This window comes from Cervus elaphus, chromosome 21, assembly GCF_910594005.1.
Source record: "Cervus elaphus chromosome 21, mCerEla1.1, whole genome shotgun sequence".
Lineage (NCBI taxonomy): Eukaryota > Metazoa > Chordata > Mammalia > Artiodactyla > Cervidae > Cervus > Cervus elaphus.
In genome coordinates, this window is record NC_057835.1 from 25,286,061 (window position 1) to 25,309,754 (window position 23,694).

The following is a 23,694-nucleotide window of genomic DNA, read 5'->3' on the forward strand; positions in this document are numbered from 1 at the left end:
TCTGTCACCCTCTTCTCCTCTTGCCTTCAATCCTTCCCACCGTCAGGGTCTTTTCCAATGAGTCAGCTCGTCGCATCAAGTGGCCAAAGCTGAGCTTCAGCTTCAGATGAGTCCTTCCAATGAATATTCAAGGTTGATTTCCTTTAGGATTGACTCGTTTAGATACACCATGTATAACTTGTTTTAAAAGTGGTACCTATTAATACATAGGTGGTGACATCTCCATACTTCCCAAATAGCGAGGAAGAGGAGAGAAGCCTGGAGCTTAAAATTTTGACTGAAATTGCCGAAAACTCAGGCATCATATAAGCTTGTGAGATTAGGCTTCTCAGTTCCATAAGAGTTCACTTTAAGAACTCATTCTTTAGGAAACCAAACTCATGGAAGATGCCTGGGCTGGTTAAGGAGACACCCACTGGCCAAACAGAATTCCAAAGAGATTACAAGTGACAGCCAAATTATTTATTCACTATGGCCAGTGCAGGAGTTAGTTGGGGGCATTTCTAAACTAGCCTGAGAAAAAAGCATTACAACAAGGGTTTGGAATCAGACCATCAGAGAAGCATCTGTGCTGTTAGGGTCCACAATACTGCAGAGACCCCTCTGAAGCAATACTTGACATTTGTCAGGAGTTCCCCAAAGTGCTGAAACTTCCTATATTGCCTTAAACCCTAGGGATGGTGAGGTGGAGGATTCCTGCCTTGAGTAGGTCTTAGTGCTTGACTCTCAAGGGAAAGGATTGTTATTGTTTAGTCACTAAGTTGTGTCCGACTCCTTCACAACCCCATGGATTGTAGCCCATCAGGTTCCTCTGTCCATGGGATTTCCCAGGCAAGAGTACTGGAGTGGGTTGCCATTTCCTCTTCCAGCAGATCTTCCCACCTGTTAAAGCGGGTTGATGGCCCGGCATTTTTAGCACACATGCACGCACGCACACACACACACACCCGGCATTTTCAGCACACAAACACACCTTTCACTAAAAGTATGTTAGAGAGGAATGATTGTGCATTTTGTCATATGGAGGCTTGTTTCTGCCAACACTGGAAGTGATGCTGCTATGAAGCCTCACCTATTTTAAGGTGAGACACAAACAAACAGGTGGGGCTCGACCTCCCTGGAGTCAGAAGCACCTAAGAAGTCTGTAAACCACATAGCTTCTAGCTGACAGCCTGTCTCCAGCAATACACCAGGAACCATTTGAATTTCCATTTTACCCATGAACACTGTTAACTGTGCAAAGTGTTCTCACAAATTGGTCAAAGATGGCTGGTTTATATTCTGAGAGGATGGCTAACATAAAAGCTGTCAATTAATGGACATTAATAACATTAAACTGCTTCCCAGTTATCACTAGTAAGTAAAAGGGTACATTTATGAAAATTAGATTTTAAAATCACGTGCTTTAAAAAAAAATCAAGGATATTTACACCAAAGTATTAATGGCCAATAGCTACTTCAGTCCTAACTTCAAAAATACAAGTGATGCTTTAAAGATTGTATGTATATAAAATACATGCATATGAAAAAATATATATTTCCAAGTCACTGAGCCAACTTGAAGCACGGGAGTAGCTACACACACATACACTCTTAGGGCTTCCTGATGGCTCAGCAGGTAATGAATCTGCTTGCAATGCAGGAAACACAGGAGACTTGCGTTCGATCCCTGGGTCAGAAAAACCTCCCGGAGAAGGAAATGGCAATCCATTCCAGTATTCTTGCCTGGAAAATCCCATGGACAGAGCAACCTGCTAGGCTACAGTCCAAAGGATCACAAAGAGTCGGACATGACTGAGTGACTAAGCACTATATATTTATTATTAATGTATGTGGATATATATACTTATTTTTGTAGTGTGTGTATATATGTAAGTATATATGTATTATTTTGTATATTACAAAATATATTTATATACTATACTTACTTTGAAATATATAAATTATAAGTATATACTTTGAATTTATACTTATACACATATATGTATTTTATACTTAAGTATACATACTTCCTTATATATATACTTATTTTTAAAGCATACATGTAGTGCTTTAAAGACTGTATATAAAAAATATATATATATATATATGTCATTGACCCAACTTGAAGCACAGGAGTAGCTGTGCATGCACACACACATATATATATATTTATATATGTATACATATATATCAAACATATATACACATACATGGATATTATATATATCTATGCAGCTACTCCTGTGTTGGTTGGCTCAGTGACTCAGGATGACCAAAAGACTGGTAGAAGTGATGTGAAGACTTCTAAGCCTCTGACTCTGCTGCCTGCCCCCTGCCACTTTTAGGAATCCTGTGGCCACCGCTCAGAAACCAGGGTACTCTGAGAGGACATACAAGGAACCAAAGCACCTGGATGACCTGAGCAATGTCACGGAGCTCCCAACCCAAGGTGAGTTGCCAGCTGAGCACACCCACGTGAAGCCAATCAATGTTATCATCAGCCACTGTTCTGGGTGAGTGGTTGCCAAATACTTGACGCAGCAACCAGCAGCCAGAGTGAGGCGCTGCCTAAGAAAATCCAGAGCACCTGGCACTGCCCCCCCCCGATGAGGCTGGGAGGACAGGGAAGTGCCTGAGAAGGCTGGAAGAGAAAAACTGCTACTGGAACGGAAGATGTAAAGATGGTGACTTATGTCTTTTAGCAGCAAAATAACTGGCAAAACTAACAAACACGTATTTCTGGCTAGGAAAGTTTTCCAGGAAACGTTTGCAAGTGTCCATTGGTGTCCTTCAGTTGTGCCCAGGGAAGAGAGATGAAATAAGAGAAGTAGTTCCTTTGCAGGAACAGTTTAACAGAGACACAGGCAAGTCAGGCCCTGTAAGGGATGGTGGTGGTGGTGGGTTCCACTTTCTCCAGAGCCCAAAAGTCTCAAAGTGAGAACTGGTTTCAGATCCATTCTAGCTGTGCATCAAAGGAGATTTTCAAGAAACTGACAATGGGAGAAAATATTTATAAATCATATAAATGTAGAATCCAGTATATGAAGAACCCTTAGAACTCAACAATAAAAAGAAAACTGAAAAAAAAAAAATGGACAAAGTGCTTGAACTGGTATTTCTTCAACAAAAACACAGAAATTCCCCACAGGCACATAAAACACCCACTTAGAATGGCTATTTAAAAAGAAGTCATGATAACATAAATGCTAGCCAACTAATATGTACTACACAGGAATGACAGAAAAGGTTCTTGTAAAATAACTAAATCTTCCTTTCATATGAGAAAGTAAAATGACATTATAAAAATGCTTTTTTTATCCAGAAATACCAATTTAGTCATATAGCTTAGCACATAAAAGTGGCCAAACAAGTAAAATTACCTCTACCTGGCAAAGTTGGGAAACAGGACAGGGGTTTAAGGGCTTCCCTAGTGTCTGACAGTAAAGAATCTGTCTGGAATGCAGAAGATCCAGGTTCGATCCTTAGGTCAGGAGGATCTCCCGGAGAAGGGAATGGCAACCCACTCCAGTATTCATGCCTGAGAAATCCCATGGACAGAAGATTCGCCTGGCAGGCTACACAGTCCATGGTGTCACAGAGAGTCAGACATGAGTGAGCGACTAACACTTTCACTTTTTTCACTTTAAGGGCATATTTTTTTTTTGAAAGCATGTGCATGTTTTACACCATGATGATTTTTAATAAAAGTTTGCATAATTTTTGCTCATTCTGGTGTTAGTATATCCAGGTACCTTTGCAAAAATAAAACTATCCACATAATTCTTATGTGCTTGAAATACACTGGCATTTAAATGTGACTTAAACTTTCATTCTCACAATAAGGCTACATTTCTATTCGAGTTTGAATAGTGAATTTGCAGGTTCTGATTAGACAAAGAAATCTTTATAATAGCTAATGTTTATTCAGTACTTAGTCTTTTTATCTGAAATTGTTCAAAGCCCTTTACATTTATTATTTTCACCACTTAATTTTCTAAAACCACCCTCTGAGGCAGGTCTTATTATTACACCACTTTATACATGAGAAAACTGGAGTTCAGAGTTTATGCAGCTTGCCCAGATAAAGTCAGACCTGGGATAGAAGCTTGGGCACTCTGTTGCCATGGCTGGCCTCACCCACCCAAAGTTAAGAACCCAACCAGGCTTCATTTCTCTTCTTTGTAACTAAGAAAACCATACTTTCTTTTTGTTTGCTTTATGAAGGCATAGGTAACCACTGATGGCATGGATATAGAACAGGATGTAAGAAAAATGATAAGCAACAAAAGTCGACATTAAAGAGCGCCACTCAGGAGATCAGGTTCAGCCTGCATCTCACAGCATGACTCTGAAATCTGAAGTCTAAAAGTCCATCGGGCAGACTCACTCAGACCCAAGAACACCTGCGCAGCAGACCCACCCTTACACAGAGCTCTTTGCTGGTGATGCTGTCTGCGTGAGGATGCAATGGAAGGACTGAAGAGAAACGTGAAATCATTTGTCCATTTATTCATTAATATGTTGTCAAATTCAGTTTTCTATACACTATGGTGTTTATTCCATTTTCTGTACTATTAGATATACATGTTTAAAAAAATATTTAACTTATTTTTATGAAGAAATTAAATACTTTCTGGAAAAAAAAAAAGCCATTTTATTATTGTTCTCTAGCAACAAACCTGAAACAAATCTCAATCCACTCAGGCAGCTCACTTAAATGCCTCTGTTCGCGGCATTTATCTGAAGACCGGGTTTACACAATTCTACTCTACAGAAGGCTATTTGACCCTGTTACATAGCATACAGTTAAAGAACATTTTTGTAATAAACATGTTTCTCTTTGATATGATACAGAACAAGTTTTTCACACTTCCCAGCAATCACTCAAATATATTAAAAATGTTTCCGTCTTTAAAAGGCACACACATTTACAGGTTCAAATCTTTATTGTTTTAAAATTCTACATGTCTTTTACAATACAACATTTTGTTATTTAAATGACCTCTAAATGGTTAATGTACAATGAATATGCTTTTCTGAAACTGAACCATGAACCTCGTCGATATGATTCTTCTAAACAGAGTACGAAAGTGTTGGGAGGGGCTGTGTGCTACTTGGAGACCACCCCCAGCACACTCCTCCTTGGAGAACCCAGGCGACCATCTGCTCAAAGTGCTTCTCAAGACTGTGGATATGCCTGATCTTAAAGTCAGTCAATTGAATTAGAGTTCCTTTTTGTTTTGAAACATCAAAGGGCATTTAAAAAAATAAATGAAACAATTTGCTTTAGTAATCTACAGAGGCAAACAAAATCATGATTATCTGCATGCAGGAACACTCCTCTTTAAATAGTTTTGAAGAATGTATACATTTTATAAAGAATGTGTTAAAGAGTGCAAGTCTTCTGACATTGGCTTCACAAAAAGACAAATGCTGGTTCAGTAACTAACACGGACTACCTAAATTCAAGCTAATGTATATGTAACAGGCAATCAGCATGGCTTATCGTAGGCCACAATGCACAGGGTATGCCCTTTGAGAAAATGAACTAGTTTGGTCCCCATTTCTAGAGTTACTTGGGTAGAAAAAAACAAAACCATTTTAATTCAGCTCAGAGTTTTGATGAATTTATTGTTCCTAAAGTGTAGTCAGGTAAAAAGTAAATGATATACACCAATGAAGTACACTGTCCTGTTGACTTTTATATAAAAAGATGGCCTGCTGTTTTTGGAGTGATGAAAGAGCACTGTTGGACAAACCAGGAAACATCACAGAAGGTCTCAATTTCTTCCTCAAATTACACTTTCTTATTCCATGACACAGCTTTCACTCTGTAAAACTTTGTCCCCAAAGGAACTTTAAATCTGTTTTGTGCCTAAGACAGAAAGAAAAGGGTGATTAAACCAAAGTGCCCAAGTTCCATCCCATCACACTACTCAAGGCTAGATTACTGGGCGGGGGGTCTTTATCAGAGGACGTCCGCCTGCTCCCCATATGAGTGGAGACTCAGCCACTAATACTGAGGCAAGAACCAGTGATCACTGATGAAGGTACGGTGCCGAGTGAGCCGTATGTCATTACGATGAGCATCAGAGTAGGTCCAGCACCCGGCTCGAGTCCTGCTGGTGCACGGGGCACAGGGGAGGGTGGGGAAGCTGCTCACTGGGTCACTGAGCCCTCAACACTGACACTGCCAACACCACAGTCAGGCGCATCCTGAGCGGCAGCACTTCACTTGTCTCTCCTCGGGGCGGGGCACTGAGAGTCAGGACGCGTCAGCTCTGCCAGCAGACGGATTCATCACCAGCTCCTTTACTGCACAAGCAGCACCGGCCACTCAACACAGAACAGCAACTTGCTGCAGTTTTCCTGGACAGGTTGACAGTTTGTTGGTAATCTAGCTCTATTTTCAGAAGGCAAGTAACACAAATATTCATAAAACTGCTGGTGCAAACGCACTCATGAAATTCAAGGCCTGACTCAAGTGAACTAAAAGGCCAGGACTAGCACTGCTCCTGACTTCTACACGACACAGCCAGAGAACCTTCTTTCAACTCCCGGGTCTGCATCCCACCGTGAAGCTTACCTTTTTGGCCTGGCAGTACTCCTTTTCCATCACTTTTCCAAGGACCCACGGTCTTCGAGATGCACCTGAAGCTATGGAATCAAATCATTAATTTCTTTTTGAAAGTACAATTATAATTACTCATGAAAACAAAACTGCCAGAATCAAAACAGACTAAGGACCTTCTTCCAAGTGAAATCACAGAAATGCAAAATGACTTATAAAACAAAACTGGATTCATTTTACTTTAAGTGCAGATAGTAAGTAAATCAGAAGCAAACAATCTGAGTACAAATCAGGAACAAATAAATCCAGGTATTCTAAGCAGCTCAGCAGTGCCACCTACTGTAAGTGCAGACACATGACCTGTTCTGCTGCTGAAAACAGGCGCAAAGCTGATTTTCTAGGTTCAAAGCAAAGTACTGCATTTTTATTTTTGGCACCACAATGCAAACAGTCAGTGCAAAATAAATACCTAAGAATGAAAGAATATCAAAGGGACTATTTTTGTGAAGGGAAGGGAAAAAATGTGGAAGGAGACGGGATGAAAAAACCCATGTCACAAGCCGAGAGACACATGCTCATTCTCTTTTTAAAATTCACCAGAAGCTGTCATTAAAAAGTTGATTCCAAAAGTATTTGACCAATAATTTTTCTGTTTAGAGTAAAACCTCTGAAATTCCCAAGAGAAGATAAAACTGATTTTATTCTATAAATATTACTTGGCAAGACGTAAATAACCAGATCTCCTGAATAAACCATCAGAAACACACACACAGACGCCAACATGGACAATGAACCCCTGGGCCACAGGACGTGGCGAGCCTATTCTAAGGCCCAGTAAGCGCTCCACAGACAAGTCACAGCTTCTGAAAAGAATCATCTAACACAGCAGTCCCCAAACTTTTTTGGCACCAGGGACCAGTTTAGCACAAGACAATTTTTCTACAGACAGGGGTGCAGATGGTTTCGGGATGATTCAAGCACATTACATTTACTGTGCACTTTATTTCTATTATTACTCTATCAGCTCCACCTCAGATCATCAGGCATTAGATCCCGGAGGTTGGGGACCCCTGGTCTAACACTAAAGTCCCAGGAGTGATGAGCACCCCTGTCAAGGGCATAACACCCTGGTCAAAAAACCATTAAAAAAAAAGAAAGAAAAACTCAAGTTCATGGCTTTCAAGGTAAAAAACTAGTAAATTAAACTGCAAGTGTCTTGTCTCACTTTCCACAGTTACACTCTACATAACCCACCAATAACAGCCACAGAGCCAGTGTCAGAGAACTGACATCTGACCACTCCAAACAGGAAGTGAAGTGAAGTGAAAGTAGCTCAGTCATGTCTGACTCTTTGTGACCCCATGGACTATACAGTTCATGGAATTCTTCAGGCCAAACAGGAAGATCAAACCAAATGGATACAGTCTTTCTATTTAGGCAAAGTATTCCAGGGTGTCTATTATGCTCTTTTTGAGTTCTTTTAAAGGCCAAAGTACCAGATAATTGTAACATACTAACCACAACTTGGTATATTTTAACAAAGCTCATTGCTTTGAAAAGAAAATGAAAGTAGTGACAAGTTTAATAATGAAAAACAAGGTAGAAACACAGAATGATATGTTGCACAGAAGAGACATTCTATAATTTAAAAGAATTTATTTTCGCCAAAACAAGGAGTGCCCTTATAAACAAATGAGCACGTTATATTCAAGCTTACATAGGTATGAGCACTTTAACAGTACAATCCTGCTGTCACCAGGGTATGAGATAACTGATCTGACTGCGTTAGCTGCACTCAGGCCGAACTGTCAACAGAATCCAGTAAAATAATCTGGATAATGCAGACCAAATAAAAACAAACAAACAAGAAAGCAGATGGAAGCAGAGCTCTCCTTTGCCTGTGTAACTCTGACACAGTCAGACAGCACACACTGGGATTATGTCTCAGTGAGACACTTACCGCCCTCTCCCGGCCTGAGGTCCAGGGCGGGCAGGGACTCGGCGTGCAGGAAGTAGAGGGTGGGGCTCACGGTGAAGAGCACGTAGTTGTCGTGGCGCTCGTCCAGGATGATGAGCACCAGGTCGCCCACCTGGAAACTGAGCAGAGGAGCAGCTTCAGTCACCTGAGAAGCCACCACCACCCCGCCTCGACGGTCTGCTTGTGGACGCTGCAGGGTCCAGCCAACGCTTAGTTATCAATGCAACAGCAGGTGTCTCAGCTACCTGACTGCTCACGCAGTGCTGGACATACACATATGTTCAAAGGGTAACACCAGCAACTGTCAGAGACCAACATAACACACACACACACACACACACACACACACGGCTTGGGTGAGGAGGAAAAAAAATACCCAAGTTCACCCAGTTACAGGAAGAAGGTACTCATCCAAACCTAGTATTTTACAACAACGCACAAAAATAGGGGGAGCAAACGGGTAGTCACGGTGAGGAGGGAAGTGCTAACTCGTCCAACAGTGCTGCTCCAGGCTCTGAGGAAAGTCCCCTCGGTCTGGGAGGAGAGGCAGTAAGGAGACCAGGTATGATGGCCTGGGGTTTCAGATGGCGTCTGTCTGTCTCCTCAGGGTCCTTCAGAATTATCTTCGAAATACCAGTTCAAAATTAATTTGGATCTCAGACAACAGTGGTCCTGAACCTGATAAATCATTAACATCACTAGGGAAACTCTACAAAGATAACAGTCTTTCCTTCATTAACTGTTTATCTCACAATTAACTGCCTGCCTAAAAGAATAGGACCAGACATGTTCAGGACAAACATCAGAAGACAACACCTCAAAAGGGAGGGTGGGCTTCTTGGAGATGGTGTTTTTGTTTTCAGCTCATCTCTCTCATTTTTGAAAGACTGTAAGTTGATTTGACTTGACATACAGCTGGTAGGGAAAGACAGATACACCCAGCCCTTTCAAATCACCGAGTTTAATGTCAGTAACCCAGACATTTGGTTGACAGATCTATTATAGACAAAACAGAAAGTCTTGTTTATTTTTTAAGTCAGTGCTAATAAGCAGTGCATTATTGATGTGTAGCATATCAATAAAACAAAGTCCGAGTAATAAAAAAAGGAAGAAACACTGCAGCTTAAAAAAATCAAGAGTCTCCAATCTAAAATGAAAAAGATGAAGGTGGTAAAAGGGATTTAAAAGAAGTGGCAGCAACTGAAGAGGCTTCAGGAATGCAATGTAAGTGACAATTAAAGCTAGGACAGGAAGGACTTCCAGTACAATCCCAATGTCCCCAAATCCCAATGCAGGAGACACTGGAGACCCAGGTTCGATGCCTGGGTGGGAATGATCCCCTGGAGAAGGAATCCAATATTCTTGTCTTGGGAAAGCCCGTGGACAGAGGAGCCTGGTGGGCTACAGTCCAAGGGGTCAAGAAGAGTCAGACACGACTGGGCACAACAGCGTCCCCAAAATAACACAGAAAAACCTTGCTTTTCAATTAAAAAAATATTAATTACGAATGAATGTATAACACTCTGTTGACTGAAACTGAGGTTGAAGGGTTATAGTCACTGAAACACATTTTCATGAACAATTCAGTACTATTCAATTTAGCAATTTTTTTTTCACAGAAAAAAAATAAACAAACACAATACTTACTCTCTAATGGCTATCTTCTCAGAATGCCTCGAGGATACGGAAGACATGCTCTGAGACATCTGGAAGAGAACAGTTTAAAAGCTTACATAAGTCACGTGCTCTCTCCAGGCACTTTCTAGGCCTGACTGCAAACACTTCTTCCACTATGATGTGTGGTCACGTCTGCGGCCCAGCTTTCAAGGCCCAAACTCCCATGCTTCATTAATGTAATGCCTTTCCTTTAACAGTTACTCTCAGTGTACAAATTTACCTATACTTCTACTTATGCTGTTCTTAATCAAATTTGGCTGGATTAAAAACTGGATATAGAATTATTTTATCAATAAACAGATACTTAATCCTAACAAATATCAGAAGGAAGGAGCTGATGATTTCAATAAAAGTTTATAGCCCACAATTCTGAGCAAGCAGCAGCCCAGGAAGGGCCTGCCTATCATCCTCCCCTGCAAGCATCTAGGTGGGAGGGGATGGGGCTAACTGGTCTCAGTCGGGCTTCAGCCTACTTCTCACACTGTTACTTGATACAGGGCACGTGGGTCCCCAGGTCTGGGGGCCAGAAAGGATGGCAGGGACATCTAACCCTCCCAAGCAGAGTGGCCCAACTCTAGTCACGCAAACCAAGGACAGATAAATGGCTTTCCGTCTTAAACACTGAACAGCACCTACAGCGTCCTGTGCACTGCCCACTGCTCTGGGAGCGCAGAGGACACAGTGACGACGCCCTGCAGGCAGAGTCTCCTCCCCCGGGGACGCAGCCCAGAGCACCCGGGGAGCCGCTGTGGCAGCAACTTCTGCACCTCTTCCTGAAAGGATCTGCTTCACGCACACAGACAGCAGATAGCCTTAAAGCTGCTGTGGTCATAAGTTCAGGACTGACAGTCTAGCAGTTATGGAAGTAACGTGGAAATTTTGCTGCTCGAGTTAAGACAGGCACATGCAAGAAACTGGATGCCTCCATACAAGACTCTTTACTTTAAAATAACTCCACTCTAATCAGTGCCTTAAGGTATTGAACACAGGCCTCAAACTGCACCCACTGCCTCATAAATCCTAATCATTAGAGTATGAAAAATGAAGCAACTGCTTTATTAAAGCACGTAAGACTGACTTGTAAAACTGATTAGTCAACGAAACCTACCAGGAATGAATTAATCAGACCACACAACCTTCTGATCTTCATAATGAAATGTGACACAAACAGTTTAAATGTCAAGATCAACTGGGCGAGAAACCTTACCAGTCTCTGATTTAACCGCTTGTTTTCTTCTTCTTTCAACTGTAGTGTCTGCAGAGAAGAGAAAGAGACACCATGGTTTATACTCATAAATACTCAAATCCAAACACAATGGACTAATGCTAATCTCTAGTATAAAAAGATCTTGGGGACATTCTTTTCTAGAGAGTCTCTCCAACTGTTTTATTTACCAGCATAAAAGGCAAATGGAATAATTTTTAGGTATACTTCCTTATGTTAGGTGTTCTCAAAGCTTAATCTGCATTAGAAGCCCTCGAGGACTTGCAAATATACATTAACGAGATCTGTCCCCAGAGGCTGTGTTAGGAGGTGGGGCCCAGGAGGTGGGACCCACAGTTACACACACAGGCAAGTAGACGTGATGACCCTTCACTAACAAGAGCACAGGGGAGAGACGGGAGCAGCGAGGGCACACGTCTGCACAGTTCAGACTCCGAATCCTCAGACAGTTATCTTGTGGAGAGCAAAAGAAACTGTTAAAAATCTTCAAAGCCTAGGCAATGAAAAGTGCTCTATGAACAAAGAAAGGCAAGTCTGCAACTAAGAAGAAACCCCTATTGCCATTTTTTTCTCTTCACCTCAATCAGTCCCTATAAAAAAACCTAACTTTTCTTCATTATTCACATAGTCTATTTTTGCCCTATTTTGGAAAACACTTAATACTTAGTTTTTGAAAATTAATATGTGGAATTCACACTTAAACTGTGTCGCTGAATCCTGAACTGTTACCAGCCACTAGGATCAGAGATGACAGAGCTTCTCAAAAATAACCACAAAATAACCATTAAAAAGATCTAATATATAAACACACATAGTCTGTTCTCGTGTAAGGTCGCTTCACTGCAATCCAGAGTGAAGGCCTTACCCACTATGCTTCAACACGGACAAAACGCACTTACTCGTTCCAACAGCATTATCCGCTGTCTTTCTTCAGAGAGCACGTGGACGTTTTCTCTAAGAGAAAATGACTTACTTTAGCCATACTGACAAATAAAACTGTTAACATACTTAGAGTGCACAATGAGGTGGTCTGAGACACGTGTACTGTGCAACACTAATCCACACCCCACTCACCTCACATGACTACCTCCTCCCTTCACCCACAGCCCTGGGGAAACCACGCTCCTCCTTCTCCACTTCTACCTACATGACTTTCATTTCAGATTTTACATGTAAGTGGCCACTCCATCCACCACGGCCTCAGCCCCATGAATACACCTGAGCCTCTGGTAACCCCTGCTCCCCGAGGCAATGGGCTCAACCCTGGAACCCCTGCAGACACCAGTCCGGCAGCCCTTCCTGACTACCTGTGGACACTGCAGGGACACCACGGCACCCTGTGAAACACGCCCATATGGGCTCCCACAGATAACTAGTAATGGTAACACAGCCTGTGCCATAACCAATCCACTGGGTCCAGCTCCCGAGTCCGTGGGCTGCGGTCACCACGAGGGCTGCCCAGCCCTCCCACCCTCAGTGCTGGCTGGCCATGCCTGAACAGGAGGACGGGGCACTCACTGGACAGACATCATGCTGGTCTCCATGGCTGAGTCTGGCCTCCCCTCACCAAGGGTGTCGAGGGCCTCCACCGGGGGCTCAGGCGCACAGGCCCCATACAACTCTGGGGCTGCGGCCATGCCCGGGGAGGGCACGAAGGCACCGCCCCGCAGCCGGCTAACCTCCTCTTCCAGTCGCTTCTTCTCCTCCAGCAGACGCGCACGGTCCTCAGACAGGGACTCGATCAGATCTGCAGCCAGGGGTGGGGACAGAGTTACCCATGGTGCGCATCCGTCAGAGCCAAAGATGCCGCACTCCTGAGGCCCACTCACCTTTGTCCCGCTCCTGCTGCTGCATTGTGCTCTTGAGCTTATCACTGAGATCATTGATTATGTTTTCTTTCCTCATTTTCTCTCTTGTTAAAACGGTGTTAAAATTGGTCTGGAACAACAGAACGAGAACCACTCACATGATCTGCATGCACAGGGCAGTGACGGACACAAAAAACACACTACATCTATTTCTGGTGGTACGTCTCAACATGGAGAAGAAAAGTATCATTCACAAGGTGACATTTTAAATAAAAATGCCAGCTCATCACATGGATAAGAATTAACAGCACACAATGGAGAAGAAAATTTCACAGCTTAGAGAAAAAAAATTCAAATATTATCTATGTAGTACTATAAACACTTTCATTTGCAAAAATCAATGTGATGTGAAAACGTTAAATGATTTTGACAAGATCAGGGAGGAAGCTAGGAAGTCAGGAACAGAATTTACATTTCTTAATTTCTAAACTAGGACTGTTTCCTTTTTGAAGTACTCATGTGAAATGACTGTTAAAAAGAAAATGCTTTTAAATATGAAGAAGATACTTTGCAAATACCACCAGGATCAATGTAGGAAAAGTCACACTTAAGACAGCAAAAACCTCAACTACACAGACACACTTGTTAACCTTCTCAGTCCAGGAGTCCACACACCTGCTGCTCAGCGATCAAAGATGTTCGAACATTCTGCATCTCCTCATTCTTCCTTTTCTCCTGCTCTTCAAGTTGTTCTAGAAACTTAGCTTTTTCTTCCTGGAGCTTTTCTTGAAGTTCAGCAACTAGGCTTGAAGAATCTTCTCTGGCAGATTCCATGGCATGACTTTAAAAATTAAATAGAGTATTATATTTTTTCCCCAGTATTACAGATATAATCACAAGTATACCAAGTATCATAATTAGATGACACCAGAAATGCTAAACATCTTCCTTTAACCTAACAGTAGTTAACTGGTGTTAAAAGATCTTTCTATGTTAACTCTCGTTTTTTATCCACCAACAAAAGAGAAATAAGTGCCAGGGAAAAGCCTAATACAGATCACATACTCCCAGCAGTGTGGTTGAGTGGTTTATCCGATATTTAGGATAATCAGTTTCTACAGCAAAAGGCAACATTTTCAATATAAAAATCAATATACTTCAAGAGCTCAGCTTCAAATTCTAGTTTTACCTTCCTTGCAACTGCCAGACACAGGACTGAGAGTTGAATAAAAATACACCTGCAGAACACATCTGTTGAAGAGCTTTCATTCTTTAAACAGGCTTTGGTTCATTTTTTTAATGAATAAATAACCTTAAACTAAAGCGAAACTTAAATGTGTACACATAGCAAACTGACATATGCCTGAATTTAGATTCACTTCTCTCAGAACTTGCTCACCTCCAAAGGGTGCTGAGGGGCTGAGAGGTGAGGTCAGCGAGAAAGCGCAAAGCCCAGGCTGCTGGTTATTTTATCTGCTTTCAACCTCACAATCCTCTACATCAGAACTGCTTGTCAAGAAGTAGATACTCTCATCCAAGGTGTTAAAATATCCCCAGCTCAAGAGACTGTCGTGTAAACATTCTCACACTATCCTAGCAACCAAGTCAATGGAGGGTTTTAAATGTACATTTATTCAATTTAAAAGGACACTTCAATGTTTTTCCAAGTTTCTCCTTTGGGGCTGGGGAGGGGGTGGATTAAAAATCACAGGCAGCATCATTTCAAGGTCACTGAGGAACCAGGATGGAGCCAGGGACTTTGCTCACTAAGAAAACGGACTCGGGATAAAATGAGCCATATGCAGGGCTTACATATGAGCATCTCTTCATACTGTCTGCTTAATGTCTACTTCGTGCAGGTAAGTGACACACCTATAGTTACAGGGTAAGCCAACTATTGTGGGGAAAACAAGAAGCCAAGTTCCAGGCAAGTAGGCAGGGCAGAGGGGAGAGAATGAGGTTAGAGGCGAGGGGGAGGCAGGTCACAAAAGTCTAAATGGACTACTGTAACATATAAGATGAAGAAGCAATGAGGTCCTGTTGTACAGGGAACTCTATTCAATATCCTGGGATATGCCTTAATGGAGAAGAATATACATATGCTTAACTGCATCACTTTGCCACACAGCAGAAATTAGGATAACGATGTACATCAGCTATTAAAATGTTCATTGTGTCCGACTCTTTGTGACTCCGTGGACTGCAGCCCACCAGGCTCCTCTATCCATGGAACTCTCCAGGCAAGAATACTGGAGTGGGTAGCCAACCCCTCCTCCAGGAGATCTTCCCAACACTGCAGGCAGATTCTTTACGGTCTGAGCCATGGGGCTTCAGATTATACTTCAACTATGTGTCAATGAAATAAATTTTTTAAAGTTAAAAACAAAGTAAGTCCCTGGCAATCCAGTGGTTAAAACTCCATGCTTCCAAAGTGGGGAGCATACGTTTGATCCTTGATCAGGGAACTAAGATCCCACAGGTGCTGGCATGGCCAAAAATAAATTAATTTTTAAAATTAAACAACCAAAAAAAGGAATTAGCAACTACTTGAGCTATCAGGGCAAGACACAGTGGGTGAGCTATCAGGGGCGTGAGCCATGAGAACCCACAGCCTGTCAGTACAACAAGATTTCTAAGTATACAGTAGTTCAGGCACATGGGACGGCCTGTCCAAGGTAAGGGTGAGGATTTCTGAGACCCAGAGGCAGGACAGAGCAGGCATATTTGAGTTGCTGCTCCAGCTCCTCCCCTGAATACCTGTGCGCCCCCTGCTGTGGGAGCATTTACCCACCCCACCCCCACCCCACCACTCCCCCCACCGCCCCACCACCAACAGCCCATACCCGTGCGGCTGCTCTGCCAAAATGGACACTGAACGGAGCTTTGTCAAGTCCTACGGGAGAACCATGGTTGAGGCCCTTCAGATTCTGAAGCAGGGAACCTGGCTTCAGGCTTGTACCTGGTCTGTGGAGACTGACCCCTGCCATGGTCTCCTCAGTTACCATAAAGTGGACACAGACTCACTCCTGGAGCTAGGACACTCAGGTGACACGGTGGACACAAGGTGGGGTCCACACGAGTCCCGACAGCACTGGGCAGGTATGGAGGGGCTTCCGTTCCCCCACGGCAGCCACGGCGAGCCTGCAGGAGGGCCCGGTGTCCAGAGGATTCTCAGAGGACTTCAAAGCACGATGAGGAAGGGTAGGATGAGAGGGAGTGCAGTGTCTGGGCAGTACCCCACGAGGACCACAATCTCTGACTGAACACTGTGCACCATACTCTTCACTGGCCCCTGGAGGACCCTGGTGCCGCCGGCCTCCCTGGCCTTCTGTGGTGACTGCCTCGACCTCTGCATCCCCCAGGCTCTGGGGACACTCAAGAGGTCCAGTTCCTCTAAGAGCCTCCAATCCCTCCAGAAAACATACAGAGCTTCTGTTTTCAAAATGGACTTTGAGGTTCAACTGTGCACCAGGATAAATGAACAGTATACAGCAGATAGTCAATCACAAGAGACTGCGTATAAGTGATAAGAAGCGGCTGGAGGTTAAATTACACAAAGCACATACACCTATACAGATATTCTCTTGGAAGAATTAACGATAGAACCAACTAATAATGCTCTAGAAATTGTTTATTAGGCCACAAACCCCCTCAATATATTTTAATGAGTAGAAATACCGAAGACCATTTTCTCTGATCAAAGGCAGTAACATCAGGCAGCAACAATAATAAAAAGGCAAAAAACCCCACCACTGTATAAAACCCAGAATTTAACATTATCTTTTGAATCACAGAGGAAGTAACTGAGATTGTAATATCAGAAAATAACAACCAGGAAGCGAGTCGCAACCTAGACGTTCCTAACTACTGCTCTTTTATACGTACATACATACATGATTTTAAAAGAATGAAAATCAGTAACTTTCAAATGAAAAATTTAGGGAACAAACTACAAATAAACCGAAAGGAAATTTATATGTTAAAAAAGGAAAAAAAGATCCTGAAAACATTTGAAATTTTCAAAATTGATTTGTCTTGAAATCCAAACTACAAATCCATTTTTAGAGGCCATCCCAGTGGATTTACAATGTTATTTCTTTCAAATGTTTTTAAGTAACACAGACTACTTTAAAAAGGACATCTTTACTTCACAAATATCTCGATGGTTACTTTTACCTAAGGTAAATGAGGAAATTAAGGTACTGTGATTACACACACAATTAAAATTTGCATCACCAGACTGTAATTTTATGATTACAGACTGAAGTTCTTTCTTACCTTTTTGCTAATTGACTCTCAAGATGTTTAACTTTCTCTAACAACTCTTTCTCAACAGCTTCTCTTTCCAAGTGCATTTCTTTTTTGGCAGTCTCAATAGCAGCTTCTCTTTCACAATTAAGCCTCTGAACTAGCTGTTCTCGGTCCCGTTCCTGTCTCATGACAAATTCCTCTTTGTCTTTCTCTAGCTTCTGGATAATAGCTTTGTACATATCCTCTTGCTGGGAGATTTTCTCATCTTTTTGTTTTTCAAGAGCGCTCAATTCTAAGTCCAATTTACTCTGCAGTTCAGCTAATTCTTCTTTCAGGCCTTTTTCTATTTCAAATGCTTGCTGATACAATGATGTCATTTTGTTTAAATCAGTTGTAAGCCTATCAGATTCTTCTTCATGTCTACTAATTAACTCGGAAATGCACTGATCTTTTTCAACTGTCATTAAAGTTCTCAGCTCTGCCAAGCCCACCTGATAATTTTCATTATTGTCGTGAATCTTTTGGTTTAGTTTACTGATCTCTGCTCTCAACTGTTCAGTCTCTTTTTCAAAGACAGACTGCAAGGTCTTCTTCTCCTGGGCTCTGCTTTCTTCCAGCAACATTTTTATCTCGTCAGTTTCTGCTTCCTTCAGAGCCAGCTCCACCTCCAACTTACATCTCGTGTCCGACAAATCCGAAACCTTGAGCTTTAACTCCTGGAGCTGCTGCTCCTTCTCCTGCATGACTGCGGCATGAGAATCTTGGATCTGCTCAATCCTCTGCTGGTTTTCCATTTCTAGTTTCTCCAAGCAGAGCCTGTGCTCGCTCATGGCCTTCTCCAACTCCTGTGTGTGACGGCCATGCAGTGTGTCCTCCAGCTCCTTCAGATGACTCTGCTCCAGGCGCTGGAGCTCTGCCCGCAGTAGCTGGAGCTTCTCGTCATTCTCCACGTGGAGCTTCTTCAAGTCCTCCAGCGCAACCTCGTGCGACTGCCGCAGGGCTTCCATCTCACAGTGCTGGGTGTGCACCGTGCGCTCCATCTCGAGCAGCTTCTGGTCCTTCTCTTTCTGCAGGCAGATGACGGCTTCCTTCTCGTGCTTGACCAGAGCGAACTCATTGTCCTTATTCTGCAGCACCTCCTCCAGGCACACCAGGTCCCCCCGCAGCTTGGTGATCTTGCTCTTGTTCTCTTCACTCTCCTTCACCAGAGTAGCAAGCCTGCCCTCATACTCGCTTTTTAAAGACTCTAGTTCTTTTTGATGTTTTTCATGTAGTGTTATTTCCAAAGAGTGCTTTACTTTGTCGATAATGCTTCTTATTTCTACTGCTGTACACTGCAAGGAATTGGCAAAGTCGAACTGTTCCTTCTGCACGAACGTCCGGAAGTGGCAGAAGTCCTCCTTCAGGGTCTGAATGCTGAGGTGTGAGTCGTGGGCGGATGTGCGGCACCTCCCCAGCTGGACGCTGAGGGACGCGTGGTCGCCCAGATCCTCCTGACTGGGGGCACTGGTGTCCTGCATCCGTCTGCTGTCAATGGCATTGATGACAGAGGAGTAGAGGGACTCCACCATCATCTCCGGGCTCTGCGGGTCACTGATGGGGTTTGGAGACGATAGCTGCTCCTCTATGACAAACTCATTCACCGCAGACATAAAGTCCGACTCAGGACTTTCTGCTAGCGAATCCAAGTCTAAGGAGGCCTGGTGGAGAGTATGCTCTATATTTGGATGGGGGATAGTCTCAAAGTCGAACGTGTGGGCGTCGATGCTGTCTGGCGACAGCTCCTCCAAGGGGCAGACCGCAGGACACAGAGGATCCTGCACGGCGAGTGGAGGCGGTGTCCTGGGTGAGGTAGTGGTTGTGATTCCTGTCGCGCTTTCCAGCCGGGGCGAGGAAGCCGACTGCGGGGACGTCTGACTCGCAGAGGCCTGAAAGAGAGAGGGACAGGCTGACCGAGCTGCGACACCATAGGCATGCATGCTAACGGGGCGAACCACTGCAAAGAACCGGATTTGCCTTTTGTTCACTCAGCAGGTCTGTAATGGTCTGTGACATTTCATCCAAACTTTGTGCTGCCTTTACCAAATTATGCAGAGCGAGTACATGCTGGTGGAGAGGTTCAAAGTCACAAAGTAAGGGAACCCTGAAACAGAGTGCAACCAAATTAGACTTCTGATTTCTTAATGATAAACGGATAACTACAACCAAATATTGTAATCTGTGCCCAAAATGACTAACCATCCTCTATCAATCAATACCAAACAAGTTTAAGAAGACTAACACATTACCATGCAACAACACAGATTACTATCAGAAAAAACTAATTTCATGTAAGGCATTAATTTTCTTCTACTTTATCATCTTCGTTTTCTGATCTTTATTTTCTAATCATCTTTATATTGCCTGCAAGCTTCCCAAAGGAGCCATGGAAGAACCAGACCATCACGAAATCCTCCTCTGTTCTGGAGTTCCCTGCAAGCACCGGTGCTCTTCCCACCACCCAGGGCAGCAAGAACATCCCAAGGTGGGAACTACAGGCCTTTACCTGAGGAATGGCTGAACTTCAGAAGGACAAAATGATTGCAGAAACTGTAAATCTTTTAATGAAATATCTGGAAGTTCACAGTCAAACTTTCGAGGCTTCTGTGTCTATATATAAAAAAAATTACCAAAAAAATACAGGATAATTTTGTATATGATTTCTTACTATGTATTGACTATACTTACTGTATTTCTTGTTATAAATACTGTATTTCTTACTATATAATTCAATACAATAAATAATTAAAAATGCTTCAAATGATCTACTCATCCCATAGAAACAGAATAAGATGATCAACTACAAATGGAGGACTGCTCAATGAAGAGACCATCTCCGAGTCTGAAATAGGGATGCTGGGCTTGCTCCCTCTCTTCTCTGCTCTCATCATCTTTTCACAGGAACGCTGCTGTTCCCACCTACATTAAAGGAACCCATCTGTCTCGATACCACAGGCTATTCCCAAATTTCCACCTGACCGACAGCTCGGTCAGCATAGTCCTGAGGCCTACCCTGGCCCTCCATCTACTTTTGTCACCACTGGTGTGTAGTGCTGTTTTAAGGCAAAAGACTTTCTTTCTGATGTAAAACTTCCTTCCATACGCTTTTTCTCCAACTTTTTTTTTTACATTTTCCAAAGTATGAAATCTTAGTCAATTGCAGCTTCTTAAAAGAAAAAAAAAATCACCTACCATTCTTTTGATTATTGCTGAGAAATGCAGCTTTTAAGACAAGGCCATGGCCTTAGTCATGACTTATGCAGGGTTCCCCAGTAAAGGTGTGTGTGTAGGAAACCCTGCCCGTTTGCAGACACACAAAAACACAATGGCTATAGCCCTAAGGAATCCTGTAGCATGAAACATGCATGACCGCGAAACAGCATGTGTGAAGAGAAAACACGTGTGTGAGGAGAAAACAGACAGCATTTCCAAAACTTATTTGACCACGGCATTGTTTTTTGGTTTTTTTCATGTAATAAAATTAGTGGTCCCATTCTGGTTTAGAAATACAGGGACCTATTTTTCATGGCTTTGATGAAGATGACCTGACTGGGGATTGTCCAACATGAATGAAAAAAAGGGAAGCAGGGGAAGGAGAGGAGGAGGGAGACAGACCCAGTGAGGGGGAGAGACTCCATTCCCACCCATCTCAGCAGTGTCCTACAACGTCACAGTTCTGAGCAGAGAAGACTCCTGGCCAAAAACTATGAATTCATCTTAGAGTCAAAAATACTGTTATTTTGATTAAAAATTTGTTTCTGATAAATATCTCCACTTCTGAAACAAAGGTCTGAACACACAGGACTTAGTCATGTTAGAAAATAAATACGTACACAAAAGGATGGGGGCCAGGAGTCCAATCCCCTGAACAGACGATTTCTTAGAAAAGACTTCCCTGTGTAAAGAGATTAACACGCAGTTACTCTACAACTCCGGCTGCATAGTGCACTCATAGCTACAAAATAAAACCAGCACTTTTTCTTAAAAAATGTTAAGTTATTAATAAAAAACACTTACTAAATAATTTCCCAAAGGATTCCCTTTTTGACTTCTCAGCCTCATATAACTGCTTTCCGTCCTTGACTAAAGCACCGGCCCACTGAGGAAAGGAGAGCACGTGTCAGCATCAGCACCAACTCACTGAGGCCCAGACACAGTAAACAGAGTCAGCCTGCGTACCTCCCTGTAGTGTTTTATGAACATTTTTCTCCTGACAACCTCGACAACAGCTAAGCAGTACATCTGAGGAACTGTGCTCAGAGCTTCTACTATCTTGACTCTCTCTAAGAGCTCGATAACCAGGCGGAGCAAGGCCTGCAACTTCTCTCCATCCTGATCAGCGTGGAGCATCACAAAGCAACACCACCTGCAGAATGAGATCAAGACGCACAGACTCTGAAAAACCATCCGGGCCCATGGTTGTCAACCAACAAAGTACCTCAGCATGGTAATAAAATCACACCATCACTTGGGAGAAATACGAAGTGTCAACTCTCAACGCCCCAAACCAGCTGCCTGAGAAGCACTTACTTGAGTCTGACGTGAAGGTTATTTGCGAGCTCCTGTTTGGCAGTGGTGCACTTCTGTTTAATGTCCAACAGCTTTCTATGGTTTTGCAACATAATCATCAACTGATTTGCATGACTCAGGCACAAATCAGGTAGCACAGATGCATCCTTCAAGTTTTCGGCTCTCATCTGATTAGCTAAAAACCCCTTTGAGAGAAAACATTTTAAAGGATATTAACTTTCATTAAAAACAGGAATATTCGTTTAAGAGACGAAGCTTCATATTAGACACAAACTGTTCTCCTTTCAAATAAGATTTTAAAATCTCCTATGTAGTAGATGGGTCCACAGCAAAAGATTCAGAGTTTTGAAGAAATTTATGCTCATCTAATTCTGTTCAATTTTCATGCTTAAAAAAAAAAAAGAGAGAGAGAGAGAGATTCAGGAAGATAAAGCAACCTGTCCAAGGACACAGCAGGCAGATGAAAACCAGAACCAGTGACGGTAAACCCCTGCTAGGCTGCTGTGCAGTCAGAGCGCAAGGGAAGTCACACAGGGTCACTGACTTCACAACAGATTTAATCTAATCAGTGATATCAACAGTATACACTTCTCCCAATAAAGTAACAATCAGTTGACTGCATCACTCACTGAAAAGCCATTCCCCACTCCAATAATCCTGGGCTGTTGTACCTTATTCCACTGACCTGTGTGCATGTCTTCAGAACAATGAATTTCCACAGTATTATTTTGTAGGAAAAATAATGATTAGACTCTTTTCTTAGCTATCCTTATTTATTTTCACAAGTAAGCCTTGCATCTTTTTGTTAGGTAAGGATTGTGCTTAGGCTGTAGATTAATTCAGACACACGTGTCAAATCCAACAGCAAACAATTCAAAAAAATAAGTCTAAAGACATCTTGAAGAGACATCTTGATGAGTCACTGTAGTGACAGCTTTCTTCCTGTTCTATTTACTGAACAGTTAACATGCTAGGGAAGTTTCGGGGTGTGCACATCCACGTTACTATCACACCTGCCACCGTACACAATCACATTTGTAGGGCTCAAGCTAGTACAGCACATGTAGCTTCTTTCTGTAGTTCTCTCTCTTTACTGTTTCGTTTTTCTAAACATCATGAACATAAATTTAGGTTTAAATGATCTGTTAAAGTCAAGATGGTTCAATATCTGAAAACAAGACAATTTTAATAGTAATAATGTTATACTTTATTTTTCTTCCAATATGTTGCAAGATTAACTGTGGCTATGCTTTTTCTGTAATTTAGTATAAAAAAAAAACTTACTGCTTTAATCTCCTTTGATAAAATCTTAAGAGGTTTTCAATACTTTTTACTGAATCCAAGGAAAATACTACATCAATCCACAATCCATGGAGTGCAAGCTCAACACAGGAGAAATACAAAGAAACCCACAACTCACCACATCACAAACTGCTAAAAACCAAACCAAAGGCAAACAGCTACAAGTGAATCACTAATAGCCTAGAATTCCCTATCAAGAGAAAATATCCTTGAGAAACAAAGGATTTTCCAATGACAAAAACTGAATTTACCACAAGCTGGAAATACTAAAGAATACTTTACTGTAGAAAAGTAGTGTAAGTTGCTCAGTCATGTCTGACTCTTTGAGACC

At 42.5% G+C, this 23,694-nt stretch overlaps 1 protein-coding gene across 1 annotated transcript in view; it reads right to left on the reverse strand.

The window, feature by feature from the left end:
- Positions 1 to 4,475: 4,475 nt before the first annotated feature.
- The window catches only part of RB1CC1 (RB1 inducible coiled-coil 1), a 41,138-nt gene continuing 21,919 nt past the window's right edge, over positions 4,476 to 23,694 (reverse strand). Inside the window, exons 9-24 of the mRNA XM_043879301.1 lie at positions 22,062 to 22,246; positions 21,711 to 21,897; positions 21,549 to 21,630; positions 21,365 to 21,426; positions 20,038 to 20,141; positions 19,509 to 19,635; positions 17,520 to 19,420; positions 13,917 to 14,082; positions 13,263 to 13,371; positions 12,952 to 13,180; positions 12,333 to 12,387; positions 11,416 to 11,463; positions 10,179 to 10,237; positions 8,514 to 8,650; positions 6,569 to 6,639; positions 4,476 to 5,857 (exon numbers count right to left, since the gene is read on the reverse strand). Coding sequence (XP_043735236.1) covers positions 5,780 to 5,857; positions 6,569 to 6,639; positions 8,514 to 8,650; positions 10,179 to 10,237; positions 11,416 to 11,463; positions 12,333 to 12,387; positions 12,952 to 13,180; positions 13,263 to 13,371; positions 13,917 to 14,082; positions 17,520 to 19,420; positions 19,509 to 19,635; positions 20,038 to 20,141; positions 21,365 to 21,426; positions 21,549 to 21,630; positions 21,711 to 21,897; positions 22,062 to 22,246 — 3,600 coding nt within the window. The 3' untranslated portion in view covers positions 4,476 to 5,779. The remainder of the gene's footprint in view (positions 5,858 to 6,568; positions 6,640 to 8,513; positions 8,651 to 10,178; positions 10,238 to 11,415; positions 11,464 to 12,332; positions 12,388 to 12,951; positions 13,181 to 13,262; positions 13,372 to 13,916; positions 14,083 to 17,519; positions 19,421 to 19,508; positions 19,636 to 20,037; positions 20,142 to 21,364; positions 21,427 to 21,548; positions 21,631 to 21,710; positions 21,898 to 22,061; positions 22,247 to 23,694) is intronic.